Source organism: Sylvia atricapilla, chromosome 3, assembly GCF_009819655.1.
Source record: "Sylvia atricapilla isolate bSylAtr1 chromosome 3, bSylAtr1.pri, whole genome shotgun sequence".
Lineage (NCBI taxonomy): Eukaryota > Metazoa > Chordata > Aves > Passeriformes > Sylviidae > Sylvia > Sylvia atricapilla.
This window is the reverse complement of record NC_089142.1, coordinates 113,012,955-113,031,110: the sequence shown is the minus strand read 5'-3', so window position 1 is coordinate 113,031,110 and position 18,156 is coordinate 113,012,955. Positions and strand designations below refer to the sequence as shown.

General features: G+C 45.1%; 1 protein-coding gene across 1 annotated transcript in view; it reads right to left on the bottom strand.

Annotated features, from left to right (window-relative positions):
* Positions 1-128: 128 nt before the first annotated feature.
* Positions 129-18,156, bottom strand: part of ABHD12 (abhydrolase domain containing 12, lysophospholipase) — a 32,388-nt gene continuing 14,360 nt past the window's right edge. The window contains exons 2-13 of the mRNA XM_066316735.1: positions 15,396-15,520; positions 13,649-13,754; positions 11,354-11,473; positions 9,759-9,789; positions 7,300-7,345; positions 5,988-6,117; positions 4,535-4,572; positions 4,269-4,348; positions 3,663-3,745; positions 2,882-2,960; positions 2,469-2,596; positions 129-2,055 (exon numbers count right to left, since the gene is read on the bottom strand). Coding sequence (XP_066172832.1) covers positions 2,016-2,055; positions 2,469-2,596; positions 2,882-2,960; positions 3,663-3,745; positions 4,269-4,348; positions 4,535-4,572; positions 5,988-6,117; positions 7,300-7,345; positions 9,759-9,789; positions 11,354-11,473; positions 13,649-13,754; positions 15,396-15,520 — 1,006 coding nt within the window. The 3' untranslated portion in view covers positions 129-2,015. The remainder of the gene's footprint in view (positions 2,056-2,468; positions 2,597-2,881; positions 2,961-3,662; positions 3,746-4,268; positions 4,349-4,534; positions 4,573-5,987; positions 6,118-7,299; positions 7,346-9,758; positions 9,790-11,353; positions 11,474-13,648; positions 13,755-15,395; positions 15,521-18,156) is intronic.

Genomic DNA, 18,156 nt, shown 5'->3' with positions numbered 1-18,156 from the left:
CTCCAAGCTGCAAGCTCACCTCCCACACACGACCCTACTGCAGCCCTGTCCCACAGCCAGCTGGCCTGCTCAGTGTGAGGAAAAAATCCCAAAAACTGCCAGGTAAAACTTGTAAAGCTAAAGTGATCAGCAGTCAATGCCTTTATTAAAACTACACCACTTTTAGATAAACATTTCAGTTTAAATTTCCAAGCATATCACTGGCCTGCTAACAGGACTGGTGGTGGTTGGACCAGCAGCAGCAGCAGTTCTGGTGCTGGGCTCCCAGCTCTGTCCCAGCAGGAGGAGGGCAGCCAGCCAGGCCCCAGCTCAGGCTGCACTTCACCCCAAGCCAGCTGCCAGCAGCAGCAGTAAGTGGAATGTGTGTTACTCTCCAGAGCCAGGTAAGTATTTCTTGTCTGCCAGATGAATTATGTTTGATGAACTTGTATTGAAGTGGCACAGCTACTTTATGAGTCTCAGGGGTCAGAAACCTCAGGGACAACTGCACTAATGGCAGAAGAATCTTGGTACAAGAACAAGCTACTGTCTCTTTTGCAGCTAGTATGAGCCTGCAGATATAACTCTGATGCGTGCTGAGCAGTTTATTACTATGCTGTACATCCCTGACCAGAGCACAATTGCCTTTGAGCAGTAGTGACTAACCCTACAGCACCTGGTACTGTCTGTATGGACTGACACGGGGCAGGACCCCAGCTAGGCAGTGTGTGACTGAGTCCTCTTTCAGTGCAGAGCTCTTCAGTGGCATTAACCAGCCCCTCTTCTAGCCCCAAGCAGGGCAAGGACATCCCCAGAACCCCTCCCTTTGGGAAAGGCTCATTTCCACTTCTGCCTCCTGGACAATGGCTGTCAGAGGGGTTAAGATGTGCTACTGGAAGTGCACAGAACACAGGGGGAAGAGATGGGGAGTGACACCTCAGACTGATTTTTGCATCAAAACTGTATCACTGCCTGCTTTTAACTACAGTGGAACAGCACTGCCACCAGGAACAGGAAAACCTGACCCAAGGAGTTAAAAAGTAGTTGAGGAGAAAAACCCCTTGCCCTTCTCACCAAAAAGCAGCACTTGGCTGTCTGGGTGTGTACAGGGGTAATGGAAGACATCCATTCTAGCAGCCTGAGCACACACTGTTCATGGAAGAGGAGATCAAGCAAAAAAGTAACCTCATACATTCTGTCTTAAACAACCAATTCTGCAGTTTACATACATGTGTCATTTCAATCCTAAAAGGAAGTACTTGTGAAGAAGGGGAGGATGTCCGCAGAGGATAGCAGGGATGGGAGCAAAAAATGATGTTTAGAAAGAAAAAGGTACAGGAAAGATAAAAGGGCACTAGCCTTTCCCATTAAATAGATGCTTCAAAAGGAAGAACAAAAAAAAAATCTTTCATTTTATTTCCAAATGTGTGCAATTACCCCAACACTTGCAGCACATTGTGACTGAAGAGTTAAATAAAAATACTTCTCACTACCTGGATCTCCTCTGTGTATTTGGAACTACAGCCACTGATTAAAAAGGAAAGGCAAAACATGTATTTTCTAGAAAGAGAACACCTCAAACTCGAGCAAGACAACTGCAGTAAGGAGACACGGCAAAAGCCATTTGCCTACAAATATATCTCTACATGATCCAAAAACAGCAGCAGTGTTTAAAAGTGAGAGAAACATCCTTGGTCATGACACAGTGTCCCAGGAACATCTGTTCCCAGCAGTACCACGAGGGATGGGCGAGATTTGCTGCGCTTACATTTCTCACGGTTTGGTACTGGCTCCTGGGCTGTTACCACCCCTCTGTCCAAGTCCAGGAAGAAGCCAACAACTTCTTCCTTCTGCCACCATAGATGCTGATGCCAGAAGCTGGAGTTGCCAAGGGTACACATCAGGACTAGAATGGGAATCCCTGACCTCCTCTAGCGCCAGGGATGGAAGAATGGCAGACTGACCCACAGGGAGCAGGGAGGAAAAGGAGAGAGAGGAAGGAAATGAAAATCTCTGTGCTGACAAGCAGATGGTCTTCAGTGATGATGCTCATGTTCAGATTTTCCCAGGAATTCCCTAGAAAAGGAAAGGACAAAGCAGTGACACTCAGCTCTCCTATACTCTGGTGCATGCTCTCTCTATATATATGTGTGTGTATATATATACACACTTGCAGGTCTTCCTATTCTCCTGGCAAATACTCAAGCAAAATGCTCAAGCATTTGCAGCTCCAGGGACCAGCACTGAGCTTTGCTCTCACATCCATCAGAGGCTCCCACTGAAAGAGCCAAACTGAAGCAACTGCTCTGCAAGCAGCTCCTCCAGAGCATCCGGCTCCCAGCAGAGCTGAGCCAGAAAGTGTTCCCAGGTTCCTGTGGCTCCCCTTCCCAAGACCTGCTCTGCAAGGAGGCAGAGAGCTCAGCCCCCTGTGCCCAGGCAGCCCCGGGGCTCCTCCCCGCCATGCAGAGCCCAGAGCCCAGCACAGTTACCGCAGTATCCGAGGTAGCTCTGGACTCCTGTAGATGTACTTGTGCCGGTAGCCCAGGTCTGTGTGGAAGGGCACAAACTGCACCTTGTAGTCCCGGAAACTCCGCGACGTGGCCGCGATGTTGTAAAGCTGAGCACGAGGGGAGGCAGGTCAGGGACTCGAGTGACTCCTGCCCAGCTCCCCCTGCCCGACCCACGGCCCTCTCTGGCATGGCTGAGGAGCCCTGCCTTGAGCAGCTTCGGCAGCTCCAGCCTCATTTCACGACTGATTTGCCACCTCCAACACTACAGAATCTGCAGCCCCTCCGGGCTATATGTTTTACACTTTATATTCCTGACTTCTTGCCTGCCTGAGATGTTGTTTTATCTACACCAGTTCCTCCCACCAGATCACTTTGCAGAGCCACGTGTGTACCTTTTTTCCCAGATGAAATGGTACCACTGGATCATCCTCAGCATGGAGGATGAGCAGGGAGCAGGAAATGTATTTCACACTGTAAAACAGACAGCAGTGTCACAAAGGCTCAGAGCAATCCCATCATTCTCTAGCATCAACACATAATACATTTTTAAGAAAACTGTAATGACAAACACATCCTGTGAGTTATCAACTATGATTTAAAACCTTATCTGGGCACCATTCATTTGATCTATAGAAAACTTACCAGTGAAAGACATGCTCATAAATTTTTCTTGCTGCTTAGACCAGAGAAAAGTGGCTTGCTTCACTGTAAATCATCACCCCCCCCCAGGTCTGGTTTGGTTTCAATACTGGAAACTCACAAATGCTCAGGCTCTTCAATGAAAGACTCAGTGAAAAGAGCCAGTGTGATTACAGACAAGGTGGCTTAGGCAAATACACAACAAAGGAATCTTCCCAAACCTTCCTTCCGTGTTCCAGTGCTACTGTTTAACATCTAAGGTACGCTTGATAGCCATCAATGGCATGAACCAAATCAGCATATCCCTGAGTAGTCTCTGTTCTCTCTGTTGCATCTGTCTTTACTATGAAGAATTTAAAAAGACAGAGCTCCACTGTGCTGCTCTCAGGGCTGTGAGAGTAATTGAAATCACTCCAGTAAGAGCAATGCAGCAAGGAAAAAGAGCCAAATAGTGCAGTCTCATGTCTAACCTCATAGATGCTTGCTGTGGCTTGCTGCAGCCACAGCTGAAACCCCAGCAAAGAGGGAACTCACTTCTCATCATTTGCAAATTTAATTCCACTTGTCGTGATGGGGTCAAGGAAGAACCAGTCAAATCCAGGGAAGTATCTGTATATCTGAGACAGAAAACATGCATTAGCGGCAGGTACCTGCAGGGCAGTTACACAAAGAGCATTAACAGGGCAGGCCACTGCCACCCCATAACACCCCTTGGCAAGACTGCCACTGTTTCCACCAGCATTATTTTTCCTCCCCTGTTCCAGCCTGTCTCACCAGCCTGCTCAGGAGCAGGCCCTGTGGTGCTTGCATAGTCAAAGTCTCCAGGTATCATGCAGGACTGCTGGCAATTCTTCCTGGAAGAGCTTTATCCCAGGGCACCTCCCCAGCCTGGCTGCACCCGAGGCCTGGCCTGGGTGTGTGCTCAGTCCAGAGCAGCTCATTCCCACACTGGACACGTGGCTCTGGCACTGCTCACTGCGTGTCCCCAGCAGCTGTCCCAGCTATAGTTCCCTACCCCGAGGTTTACAGGTACCACAGTGCCCCAGGAGCTGTGCAGCCAGCTCAGCTCCAACACTCCTGAAGGCCCATTTCTCTGCACACAGTTCCATGCCACCAGGGTGAGTGTCACCGTGTACTTGCCACAGAGAAGGGGTGGCTCCGTGCCTCCTCCCGGATGTTGGTGAAGGGAGACTCCAGGATCAGGGCGTCTGGGGGCGTTTCTGAAAGGCCAAAGGCAACGTGCTGAAATGCAGGGGTGCAGACAGCCTGCAAGGCCAGGCTCTGCCTCATGAGAGCAGCTGCCACCACAGTGCACCAAGGACAGCCCTGTCACCACCCAAAGGTCTGTGGGAACCTGGACCAGCATTAGCAGGCTGCTGGGAAGAGCATCCACATGCCATACTCACCTCTCTCACAGAGGCGCCGCACCAGATTTGTTGCAACCCTGCAAAGAGGAAGGAGCATTGGATTGGCACAGGCCCTGTGCAGAGCAGCAGCTCCAGAGATGGCTCAGGTACAACTCACCAGCCACAAGGTCACCCCCTCACACTGCCCGAGGTGCAGCAGCTGCCCCACAGTGACCTGTGCTCCCAGTGACCTGTCCCCGATTGCCCCAAGTGACATCAGGGGCCTGTGCTTAAGTGAACAAGTCCAAGGGAGAAACACAGCAGGCAGCCCCTTAGATGGGGCTTAGATGCTGGCTCTCAGGCTCCTAGCACATCCACAGCACCATGACACAGCCTCCAGACCACAAGGGCTGTGCAAGCATGAGGGGAATGCAGGGGTATGAGCAGAGGGGTGCTGTGTCCCAGGCAGCTGCAGTGCAGCATCCCAGGGCTATGCTGCAAGGAGCTTCCCTAACTGGGACAGAAAGCAGCAAGGTCTCCCCTGTGCATCACCCTAATGGGACAGGGATATTTCCAAAGTTGCCAAGTCCTCCAAGCACTTGTGCATTTCACAAACCTTGAACTCCAGACTGGCTGGGGTCACTAGAGAACTCAGCGGGGGATCAGTCTCAGGACACTCTGACTGGAGTGTTGGGAAACATCACAAGCATGCTCTGACCCAGAAAGGGATTCTGAGCAGAGCAAAAAATACAAAGGACGAACCAAAGTCTTTGTCTTCTCTCAAACAAAGAAGCAGGGTGTTTAGTGTCACAGCAATGAAGAGCCACTTCCCTGAAATACCTCCCTGTCCCAGCATGTGTTTCACAGCATTTGTGGTCTCGAAGTTTATTTGCACACAGCTGAACTCAAAGCTAACTCTTGTGTTTGCCCTCTGCTCCTTACCAGTCACAAGGGCAAGAGCATGTGGTGCTGAACACTGCTCACCTCCAGATAGCCGTGGAAAGGGAAGAAGCAGGAATGAAAGTTAAAAGCAGGAAGGCAAAGGCACTTGACACCTTGAACTTCCCTGTGCCAGGCATGACCATGCTAATATCAGAGGTGGCCAGCAGCTTGGTCATGCATTGATTACACACAGCAAGTTCATCAGGACAGGAGGAAAACCTTTTTTAAGGACAAGGCACACAGAGGTGTGGCTGCTCCAAGACGCTCTCAGAATACCAGAGAAGTCTGATGTTCTGCTCTGAAAGACAATCTGCAATCTATTATTCTAAGTGTCTTTCTAGTGTGAACGCTCTGGAAATTAAGGTTCAAGATCCATTGCTTCAGTCCTTCACTGCAGTCCTTCTCACTCTGTACAGTGCAAAGGGAGAAGACACCCTCCAGAAATCATGTCACAGATGCCAAGCCAAGCCAGCCCAGAGATTACAACAAAACAGCACCTTCACCCAAGGTCAGTGCTTAATGTTCTTTAGAAGCTGCTTCTTTAGAAGTGCCACTAAGATTAGATGCTTACCCTGTGCCCAGGGAGTGTCCCCATATATAGACAGGGTTGTCTCCACTCCGTGCTTTTATCCAGTCGAAGACATGAAGGGCGTCGTAGGTCATTCCCCTCTCTGACGGGCTGCCTATGGAGTCACCCCAGCCTGGAACACAGAGGCTCCTACTGAGAATCCCTGCTCAGCAGAGCCAGCCCCAGGCAGCCCCTCTGCAGCTGCAAATGTCCCAGGTCATGGGTACTTTCTGTTTGTGTGCACCTCTACGATTTGGGGCTGAAAGCCCTGATTGACTCACAGTAATGTAATCCAGGTGACTGCTGTCTGCCAAGGAGTTGTTGTGGATTTAGCCAACGATAAAAACCAGGACAGGATCCCAAACACTGTTACAACAGCATTCTTGCACATACCCACCTGCAACAGCCCAGCTCCCAAACCTTCCCTGCCTCTGCATGCATGTAACCAATTTGTAAGTGAAGTCCCTGACAGCACAGGATTGGATGCTTAGGGCCAAAACCCAAACGCCTCTCACAGAGCTGTTGCAACATCAGTTTGTCTGTGCTGTTCAATCAGTGCCCTCCAGCAATTTTCCACCCTCCTGACTGTTTTGGATCCATCACTGCTGCAGCACATCCACACATTGTGTGCTCTTAGCAGCCAGCACCTCACATCCCTTCTGATACCTTATAAGCAGCCAGAGAAGCAGTTGCCAGCAGGATTGAAAAACAGGGCAAGCTCCTACAAATAAACCTCTCCTAGGTGTCTTCTTGATAACAATGCAATGGATTAATTTCTTTCCTGTATCTGCAGTGGCATTACACTGCAGCCATAGCTTAAATGCTAAGTAGGTAAAAAAGGAGCAGCAGATGCCTGACTGCTGGAGCAGAGGTGCAAAGCAGTCATGGCTTCTGCCAAGTATTGTTAGGAAATCATTTACTCTGTCTTATCTCATCTGAGCTTTTAGAAGGAAGTAAGTACAAGTTCAGCTCCTTGTGTGACCTTAGGAAAGTCAACTAGATCTTATCCAAAAGGACTACACCTAGGCAAGCCCATCAGCTTCCATCTGTGCACCTGGGGGTGCCTCAAGTGGGTGCTGAGACAGCCTGTGTCCCTGGCTCACTCTCTGCTCCTCAGCCCCAAATCTGTGCCCTGTGCATGAGGACAGCCGAGCCAGAGCCCACCCAGCTGGACAGCGGGAAGCAGTGCTATACAGGAAGGCACTGGCAAGAAATTTCTGGAAATTCTTTGGATACCCATGAGGGAGGAAAAAAGAGAAGCAATAACCACACCTAATCATCTGGCAGCAAGTGTTTGTGAAAGAAGCCCACATACCTCGATAGTCAAACGTCACCACATGGTACCCCAGAGAACTGAGAACCTGAAAGGCAGAGAAACACTCAGAAACCCATAACAGAGTCTTGCACACCAGCCATGATCTTGCATCAGGCCAAAGAATTAATTTTATAAAATTATTGACATGTTAAATGGCCAATTTACAGCTTTTCAATGTAGCAGGCACAGAGCTTTCCAAACACTCATCATCTCAGCCCACTGGTTTTACTCTGTTTGTTTCCTGGACCTCATATCAGGCTACCCAAGATGTTGATTATCCCTTTAACAGCTTTGACCTTAAGATCTGCAAATATCCTACTGTTTCTCCTACAAAGACTTTCATGTTTTCCAGTGAAAGAGTACAACTGCTTTAATTACATTCCTTGAATTGGCATAAAATGTAAGCATAACATATCGGAGCCAGTTTCAGAAGGCTTAAATGTACAGATCAAAAATGTGCAGTTGCTCTATTATGAATATTTATGTTATAACCAATGGTAATCCTAAAAAAATCTGTTTAAAGCAAGTAAAACCACTCAATGTTGCTTTGAAAAAGTGCCTTGTTAAAACAAATACAAGCATTCCAAGCTACCATTGCTTGATGTGAACATAAGGGCTCTGTGGCAGACAATAATCAACAAAAAGTTACAAAAGGATTAAAACATTGCTCTTGTGGTCTGTGTATGATACATGATTTTTTAAAAAAGCAATATTAGTATTGTGCTACACTCTAAAGAGGAAATATAATGCCAACACCATTTCTAGTGGGACTACTGTACTCTACAAATGAAATGACACCTGTCAGCTGAGCATTACTTGTAGCACAGTTTTAAGAGATTAAATATACTGGGTAGCTTTATAAACAGATAAACATTTCACAACCACTTTGAGGCACACAGTATCAAGTGGAGCTCACAAAGACAACCGGCACCTGACTGGAAAGGGAGAGAGCACTTCCATTGTCCCACTAGACAAATGAGATCCTGCAGGACAGCTGTTTCCCATTGAATCACTGTATGACATTTTTACATGTTCACCTGCACATTGAATTCCCTGACTGCACATGCAGAAGATGAAGTTTCTTCTTGAAAAGTTTGAGGATTAGCTTCACAATGTGATTTTACTGCTAAGATATGATGTACAATCTTCCCTTTCCCAGGCCATTAAAAACTCTTTAATATGTTGGGAGTTCTCATATCTTCTATACACATTTGCTCTGTGTTGACTGCATTGAAGGCCTATTGAAAGCACCAGCAAAAAGGACAGCATCCCAAACTGTCTTATTCTGCTGGGATTATAAACAAAAACCTGGAGTTCTGGAGTGGCTCTGCTAAGCCCATGTGTGTGTCCACACTGACTGAAAAAGGCAAACTAAGCAGCTTGCCTGGATGTTCCCAAAGCAAAGAATACCAGACCCAGGAATAGAAACCTTAGGTTTTGGTAAACTGTGTTCTCTGTATATGTACACACAGAAACACACCAAGTCTGTATATTCTGATGCACTGTTACTCTTGTCCATCAAAATCAAAACCTCTGCCTGTCTTGGCCACCACAAAATGCACTGCAGCTCAGGCTGTTTCCCAGAAAAACGACAAAACGGATCACCATACGTGACAGTCTCCTCAACCAATTTTCTGCAACTGAGCTCATTTTTTTTTTCTTAAAGGAAATGAGGTATCACCTGCCTCCTTGGGGTTGCTAAACACTATTTTCTAAGAAATCTGAATTTAAAATATTTTGCAGCAGGGGATCTTGCATTGAATTGCAATAAAGCTTTATGAGTGCCAAAACTGATACAAATACAGAGAACAACAGATTCAGACCTCTCTGAAATGAACCAGCAAAACCAATTATGCCTCTTTTACAAATATGTGATATGAGATCAAGAGACTCGTGTGTGGGAATTTCAGCCAAAAGAGAGTTTAATAAAATAAATCACCCCAAAAATCCTTAGACAAAACACAGAAAGCAGCTGTGTTCTCACGTAACTCCCACCATAGGGCTACATCTGGGAAATTCATTGAGTTTTCTACAGAACCTTCTGCACATGAGACAGCACCATCATACAAATGCACTGTGCCATGAGTAAAGGGGAAATCCAGGCTGAATACTCTTAAATGGTACCTCAAATCAGTACACTAAGCTAATCATTCAAATTTGGGCTGTAATTAAGTAAAACTTTTGATTTTTCCCAGAAGCTGTTTTGGTTAGCTCAGCTGGAGCTGCCAATAACAGCAAAAAAAGACAGCAAATAAAAGATCTTTCAAACATCTTAGAAGATGAGGGAAATGTGCCTACAGCTTACAGATCTCTTTTCCCATACAGACTTCTTTTTCAAAGGCCACTGAGAGCCCCAAGGGCTGTGTCTGCTGGCAGTGGGCTGTCTGAGCAGCCTTCTCAACTCTGTGCACACCTGCTGTGTTAATGCAGATATTTGGACAACCCAGGCAGCCACTCACCTTGTAAAGCTCCACCCTGTGATCCCCTCCTCTGGCAACAGTGATTGATGAAGAGAAAAGGAGAGGAAAAAAGACAAAAACATAAAACAAAGCAACCAAACAAAAAGAAACAAACACCAAAAAAACCCAAACCAAACACATCTGAGCACTTACGTTTCCAGAAACATATTTCCCAATTGCCTGAAGGAATCTAACAAAAACATGCCCAACATAAGAAGCACTATAACTGCTTTGTCATAGGCTTCAAGGAGACAGCCAGGCTTTGTTGAGCTATGCAGGACATAATTTTAAAGTCAACTTCTCCATATAAATCTTGCCTCACAGCAGGTAAAAATGAAGTTTTCAACCCACTCTGCTATCTGCCTTTTCCAAAGCCTGTAATGCAAGCAGAACAGGCTGCCCCTTTTTGCTCTGCATACCCTGATCTCTTGCCACAAGTGCTGCCCCAGCCAGCAGCTCTGACTCTCAAAAATTTGATGCTCCCAGCAGAAATCATGACAGTAAACCAAGCAGGTGGCCCTTAGATTTTCTCACTTGGCACCCACCCCCCCCCAAGCACAGGGAAAGAAATGACACGTAAAATGAATATTTTTAAGAGAAAAGACCATGTTCTAGTAAATGAACAAAAGCACTGTAACACGTGGAGAGGTGGCAGGAAGAACATGATCCTGAGAAGTATCTTCACACTGCATTGTGCATTAATAGTTTTTAGCATCCAGCAACAAAGTAGAGTGAACTAACCTACTACTTTAGCCACTAAACAGCCAACTATAAAATTACAAATTTTAGAAGTGCTTCTGGCCCAGACAAGTGTCCTGGACAGATGCAATACTGAAACAAGATCAGCACATGACCTTCCTCTTTCCTTCTGATTTTCCTTCCTCTCCTCAGAATGTGTTAATTACCAAAATAAACTCACAAAAGGAACTGGAAGGTTTATTTAGTGCCTGTGAGTCACATATACAGAAGCACTAACATCACCCCATGTCTCAATTCAGAGACTACTGTACTGAAAAGAAGTACTTCTCATCACCTGATTAAGGAAGGGTCACAGCCTCCTGGCTTCTAGCAGAGGTAAACTATAATATCAGATATCTCTGATAACTGCAATAAATCTATTCCCACATTCAATAAATGGAGAAGGATCATTCCATAAAACACATGTGCCATATTTTAAAAGGAGAAGCACCAAACTAATTCTAGACTTTATTTTGGTTTTAATCATAGAATGGTTTGGGTTGGAAGAGTCCTTCAAAGGCCATCTAGTCCAAATCCCCAACAACGAGCAGGGGAGAATCTTCAACTAGACCAGTTTGCTCAGACCCCCACCCAGCCTGACCTTGAATGTCTTTAGGGACGGGGCACCTGCCATCTCTCTGGGTAACCTGTTCCAGTGTTTGACCACCACTCTCACTGTAAACAATCTCTGCCCTGTATCTGATCTGAATTGAGCCTCTTCTAGTTTAAAACCATTATCCCTTGTCCCATCACTACAACCCCTAAGGAGGTTTTTTCCATCTTTCTTGATGTGCTGAAGCTGTGACAAGACAGGAAAACACATCCTGAAACAAAGCCGTGAGTGTTTTGTGCCTCACCGTGTTCCTGCATTGCCGTGCAGGTAAAGGATTACAGGATGGCTGGAGCCCAAAGCCTCCTCAAACCACAGCTGGTCCTTCCCTCGGGCATTCTTCCACAAGGCTGCAGGGACCGTGTGCCTGTGGACAGAAGGAAAATTTACACTCTCCTGCTGCTCCTCTTCACTGAAGTGTCTGCCCCTTGAGTGCTGAGATTTCCTGTTCAACTCCTTCACTCAGGATTACACACCTCACACACACTTCCCACAGAACTGTCCTGATGAGCTGACAAATGGTCAAATTGAAAAAAGGCAGTGGCTACACTTACTTCTACATCTTCACCTCCCATCACCACTGCCTTCAAAACTTAGGGCTGTCTGTGCAAGGCATCAAACTTCAAAGGCACAATTACTGAACTTCCTGCTGCTCTGGAGAAAGAATCGCAGTTCCTCAGCTTTTATGGCACTTAATTACTTCAATTAACATACTTATATACCATAAACAAGATTCACTGGTAGGTCAGCAGATGTTCAGAATAATCAAAGGCAGTTGGGCTTGGAAAGAATGTTCCAAGATTGAGAGGCATATGTGACTCTACAGCTAGTCTGAGGTGAAGGAGAAGCCCAGGCTCTGAGGAGAAGATCATGTGTTTTGTTTTCAGCCACAAGGTTCTTGAAGGTACAGCAATTTAGCTGGAAAAGGTACGGTCTAGAACAGGCAGGAATTTTTAACTCACAGCAGTTCTTCTGTAGATACTGTACCTAGGTGGCCTGCAAGAAAGAACTCAGCACTGGTGGAACAGAAAGAGGAATGACAGACTGAACAGAAGGTAGGGAATTAAACTGGATAATTAGGATACAAACACAAAGCAAGTACATGGCCATAACCATCTCGGTTGTTGAGAAGGGGTCTGGCTTACAGCCATCTTCAGTATTCACATGTCTTTTTACCTGAAGGCAGACAGGTTTGCACCTACCACGCTGATCCTCCCCAGATGTAAAGCTCAGAGGACACACTAATAGGGGGCAAGCAATGTAAAAATCTACTTGCTTGCGTGCAGCCAGCAGATGTCAAGGTATTGAAAAGGTAAAAAGCCTCAGTAAATTGTGAGATTCAAAAGTTCTTCAACTGTTCTGCCCCAAGACTTTTGCAAACTTAGGAACAAAGCAGGCTAAGGACTTTGTTTCACAAACGTACCAAACACAAGACCTTGCACTGGCTTTTAAAAGCCAGGTTCCAAACTTTTGTGAAAACCTTCCATAAATATCATGACAAATGACAGCCTCTGAACTGCCACCAGAAACTGGAAGTTCTGTTTTAGCAAAGATACATAGTACGCTTGCAAGGGAAACAAAATACAAATCCCAAGACTGCAATAAAAACTTGCTTAACAGGTAGAATTTTATTTGTCCAAGTGAAGAATCAAACCACTGTATATCAGCCTATCCTGGAAAGACTGACGTTTTCAAGTTTCTAAACATATCTTTCACTAAAATTTACTAAAAGGACAGAAATTGCGCTAAGGATAATTATATCTCTATCCCATTTAACCATTATATCTCTATCTCACTAAGCATTTAAAGGTTAGGTTCCCTGTGAAGAGAAAATCTCTACTGCATTAAAGGACACATTACACAGCTGAGAAATCCAAGTCCTGCACTACACAGACTGAATATCACTGTCTGTATTAAGGGAACACCCCCTTCCCTCCACATCTGACATGGTCCAGAGGAACAAGAAGCTAAAATGAATTGTCCCTATCTGGGACCAGAAAATTCATCCTTGTGAGAAAGAAATGACAAATGAGCTCTGACACTGTCACTTGTTTTGTGAAGAGAGTAAACTGTGTGTTCCGTTCTCACCCACTCTCCAAATCTTACATATGTTTTATGAACTGAATTTTCTTACTCCTACTCCGAACACTTCGAACTGTTTTCCCATCTTCCTCCACGTGTATTTTGCAAAATAAAGTATGAATCAGAGTTGAATGACAAAACGTCTAACTCCACGCGTCTGGCCTGATCTGGAGGCAGGATCTTTGCAGTGATACAGACCTGCAACTTTTATTATTCCAAATTTTTATATTTCTCTGAATGCACAGGTTGTCTGGCTGTGTTTTGTGCATTTACTGCCCTGAGCTCAGATGAGCCCCAGAGATTTGCATGCTTTCCAACATGAACTCGGTCACTTGGCAGAGGAAAACACAAACGTCCTCAAATGAGAGCAGACACAGCAAAAAGACTGAATAGGCAACACGGAGAACAAAAAGAAGGATAAAGATGCATGGCACATACTGCACAGAACTGGATTCCTTACCAGACTCCAATGGTTACATCCTCCTCTGGCTGCAAGTAATAATTACAGGTGTGGTTTAAACCTTGATCCTGTGGTCTTTTCAAGTCAATGAAATATGGGACCCTCACTGAAATCAAAAACAAAACAAAAAAAATTAATTTTTTTTAACCTTTATTTTCTTATAAAAATGCTTAACCAAAGCACCGGAAGGCTGTACAAACTGATCCACTGTGCTGGGAAGACCCTTTTATGTAGAAAGATGAATTTGCTACAGCTGTGATTTAAAATATGAACAGCAAAGAGAGCAAGGTAAGAAGACACAGGCAACCACCAAAAAACAGGGAACAGGCTAAAATTAAGAGAAGGTGTGGGAGACAGACAAATCTTCCTTTGACAAACATTTAACCATTTCTGTCCATTCTGCCTTATAAATCTCCGCTGCATCAGTGGCGTGGTGATTAGCTGATTTGGATTCAGTCTCTTCCCATAAAATGGAGCTCCACTGCAGCAGAACACAAAGTCTGTTTCCTTGAGATGAGTGGACTCGCCTCACAGCTCACCTGGGGACAGGGATCAGGTGATTATCTCTGGCCCTGCCTCTCCCTCGGAGGTTGTGAGGGTCCTGCTTCCACTTCATCATCACTACACAAACTGATTTCATCTTGGATTTCTTGTTCTGTACAGGGCCAGCTGCTCCTGGCACAGGTTCAGTTGCAGTTTGAGTGGTCACAGTGCCTGCTGCTCTGCTGTCCTTCCCCTGAGGTGCTGTCCAGTAATGAGCAGTGTCCATTAACTAGCAGCCAGGGCCCAACACATTGCAGTAACTTCCCCCTCTTTGGAGCTGCCATGGTGATTTTCTTCTAAATATTTTGCCACTTTACCAAGGTCTTGTATCTGTTCAGGGGTGAACTTCCAAAACCACTGGAGCCGAATACTCCTTCAAAAGCTGGCCCATTTTCTCCCACTCTCCATGCTGCTCATGACTACCCACCTCCAAGGGCAGGTTTCTGGACAATTTCCCTAGAGGTCTCTGTCCTGAGTCTAAACACATTGTAGACCGTACTGAGGAAACCTGGCAAACACAGCAACAAGAAAATGCTACAGGACAATTATTTTTGTCACCTGTGAATGAGCAGAGGCAGGAACGTCAGTGAGACCTAACAAAGCTCTGCAAAAGCAAAATCACTGAAAACTGCACTATTCAGGTAGCTGTCAGTTCTGACAACCAAAGCACAAGAGCTGCCCTGCACATGTGCACACTTCCCAGCAACCATCATGCAAGGTGTGAAAACATGCAAAGCATGCAATCCAAATTAGACAAGTTATATAAAAAACAATGTATCCATAGTTGGTCCTTCTAGCTTCCACAGTCAGAGGAAGATATTTTTCAAAACTTCATTACAAAATACGAGTAGGATTAGATGCAAGTTTAGATTGCTGGATTTAATTTCACTTGCTTGCTGTCTATTAATGCAACTGTGTGAACCCTTCTGAAAAACGCATCTGACATATTGCACAGTTTTCCTGAAGTAAAACTCTTTTGGCTGAAAATTGGCTTCAGTTTGGTCACTACATAAATAAAGACATGCTACAGCCACCACCAGGGCCACAGAGAATGCTGTCCAAACCACAATCTTTGGACGTTTACAACTTGTCAAAGTTCAGTCCTTCACAAGCTGTTCACATGCAGGGTGAAAGTGAAGGCAAACAAGTGACAAAGACACCCCTCCCCTGTCCCCTCAGCCACCCACCTCACTGAGTCACTTACCAAAGTTTAGGAAGACCAGCTTTGCCTGAATAGCAGGGCAAAGTTTTACTAGAAATGGGATGGCTATGTACACTCCCAGCAACCAGAGTATTAACTTCCTCAACCGAAACCATAATCCGTATCGCCTGCATGAGAGGAAAAAAACCAGAGAGACAGAGCTGAATACAGCAGAAATTTTATGGAGCTATTTTCACAACAATCTGCGTCTTGGATTTTTTGAAAATCTGGTCATTTACACTTTAAACAAAAGCTAATTTCAAACAGTTTGTGTAGTTTCTGTTGTCTGAGAGAAGCAGAAGTAACCAAAATACCAGCTGATGACATATAGCCCAGAAAAAGGGAACAGAAACTCCCTACTGATTACATTTTAAAAGACTGTAACAAGAGCTTTTCTTTCCTGCTAACTTAACAGATTTCAGAATCTCTAAAATGCAATATCACATGTTCAGCTCCAAAAAGCAGCCCAACCATAATTCCCATTTAGCTCACCCTCAGATTTTGTTCTATTAGATTTCCACATATTTTGAGGAACTACGTGTAATGAGAGTGATAAAGTTACACACAATCTCATGTACAAACTGGAACAGACATTCTGCCTGGTCCACCTAAAAGGGTCCATACCTCTAAATGCCCTGGAAAGTAAGCCTTTCTAAGTTATAAAACGTAATAAATTTCATTATCTGTAGCATTATACTCTAAGAATTGTCCCAACATTGTATCTCGATTTTTTTCTTGAGTATTCTGATTAGGAAGAGTGAGCTACAAAAAAAAAAAAAAATATCCTAAAAAACAACAACAACAAAATCAAGTAACACACAGCAGCCAGTTAAGCAATGTATGTCAAAATTCCCTTTATTGTGTCAGAATAACTACCAAATACACACTCATATGTATGCCTATACATGCACATATGTTTACATAAAGACATACTTGTAAGGATTTACTGGACCAGCATTTCCCGTGCACTGAGGTTTCTCAACCAGCCCTGCAATCAAGAACTAAAATCCATGGGAAGCCTTCAGGCAACACAATTTCTGTTGCTTTTCAGCAGACAGTCTTGAGCAAGAATCCTGTTCCATGCCAGTGAGCAAGAAGTTCTCAGTAGTGGGAACTGCAGCCAGCTGGAATCAGAGAATTTTTCCAAAAGGCATGAAATTATTAATCTCCCATTTGGCAATTCTTGGAGCTGACACACTAAACTTGCTCTAGACTAGTGCCAAGAGGGTTTAGACACTGTCAGCTAGATGAAATTGTCAAACAGAGGGCCTAAGGACCCATTTTTTACACATCTGTACAAGAAAAATGAATGTACAGGTGGAACTGGGATGGAAATAGTTTAATCATCCACCGAAATTGTCAAAATCTCAATAGCTTTTGTGATCCAAAAGCCAAGACTCTCAAGAACAGTTTTCCAGCACAGCACAAAGGAGACATTACAATCTCCCCTGCTCAGCTATGTTTTTGGTATGATTACTAAGGTGCTCAGGGTGCACAGGGAAAAGATTCTTCTCTTATTCATCCAAAACCTGCCTTGACCACACTACTACCTGCCTGGGGCTAGATCCTGCTGCAGCCAAAGAGAATTCTCCCAGGGGATTTTTACATATGCCAAGATTTCCCTTCTGCAGAAGTGACTTCCCACTGGCTTAGGAAGACAACAGAGCCAGGTCTTAACTCCTCCAGGCATAACCAGAGCACATCAAAACAGAGGCTCCTCAGAGGTGCAAAGGACTGCTCCTGGCCCAGCCACCGCTGGAAGCAGGAACCCGAAACACTGAGGAGAACATTGGTCAAGAAACGCTGCCAGAGCCCAGGAACGACTGCAGTTTCTCCGTTTTGGAGACTGAACTGAGGCATCCCTTTCTTTGCTCCTATGCCCCATGTCAGATGCTAATCAGCTACATGACATTTACACCCCATCTCCAGGGAGATGTCTACTTACAATGGAACCAGGGCAAAGCTTCCATGCACCAGACAGCTTTTCTCCAGATAAATCCAAGAATATATGCTGCAGTACAGACATTACAAAATTATCAGGTAAATCTTCAGCGAGCAATTTAGCTAAATTAAACTCCTCTTGCTTGGTAGAAAAGCTATTTCAGGAAATATATCTGCCCTGCAAAAGGAAATTTTGGTGTGCTTAGGCAAAAGCAACATACTTGTCCTTGCCTTTTCACCAGAAAACTCAGCAGGTATTAGCTGGAAAACACAAGTGATGTAGAAAATACTATGTAGCTGCAAAAGTACATTCCCTCTCCAGGCTTACTTAAGTCTGACAGAAGGAAGTCTTTCCTGGAAGTGTGACATCAGAAACAGAAGATTTTCCTAGTAACTTCCCCCTGAAAGAAGGTCCCACATTCACCCAGAACAAGCATATTTTGCATTTGGGCACAGTGTGAGTATCTGGCTGCCAAGGAAAAGCTGGGGGTCCTCTCATATGAGCTTCTCCTGAGCGCTGCCCCCTCCTCTCCAGCAAACTTGGGATGTTTTGTGAACAATGTCCCACCACCACAATCCTGTGGCATGCTCCTGCATCCACATCCAGATTAAAACAAGTTCTCCTGCAGATCATCTGAATCACTCCCACACCAGGAGTGCTTCCATCAGCATCTCCTGCTCAGATTGTGCTCTCAGGGTGAAAGGGCAGGCCAAGGGACTAAAGAGACAAGAGACTAAAGCTGATCCCATCAGAGCTGCAGCAGAGCAAGGACAACATTTATCAGAAACACACAGGCTGTGCTTGGAGCCCCCAAAAGATCTA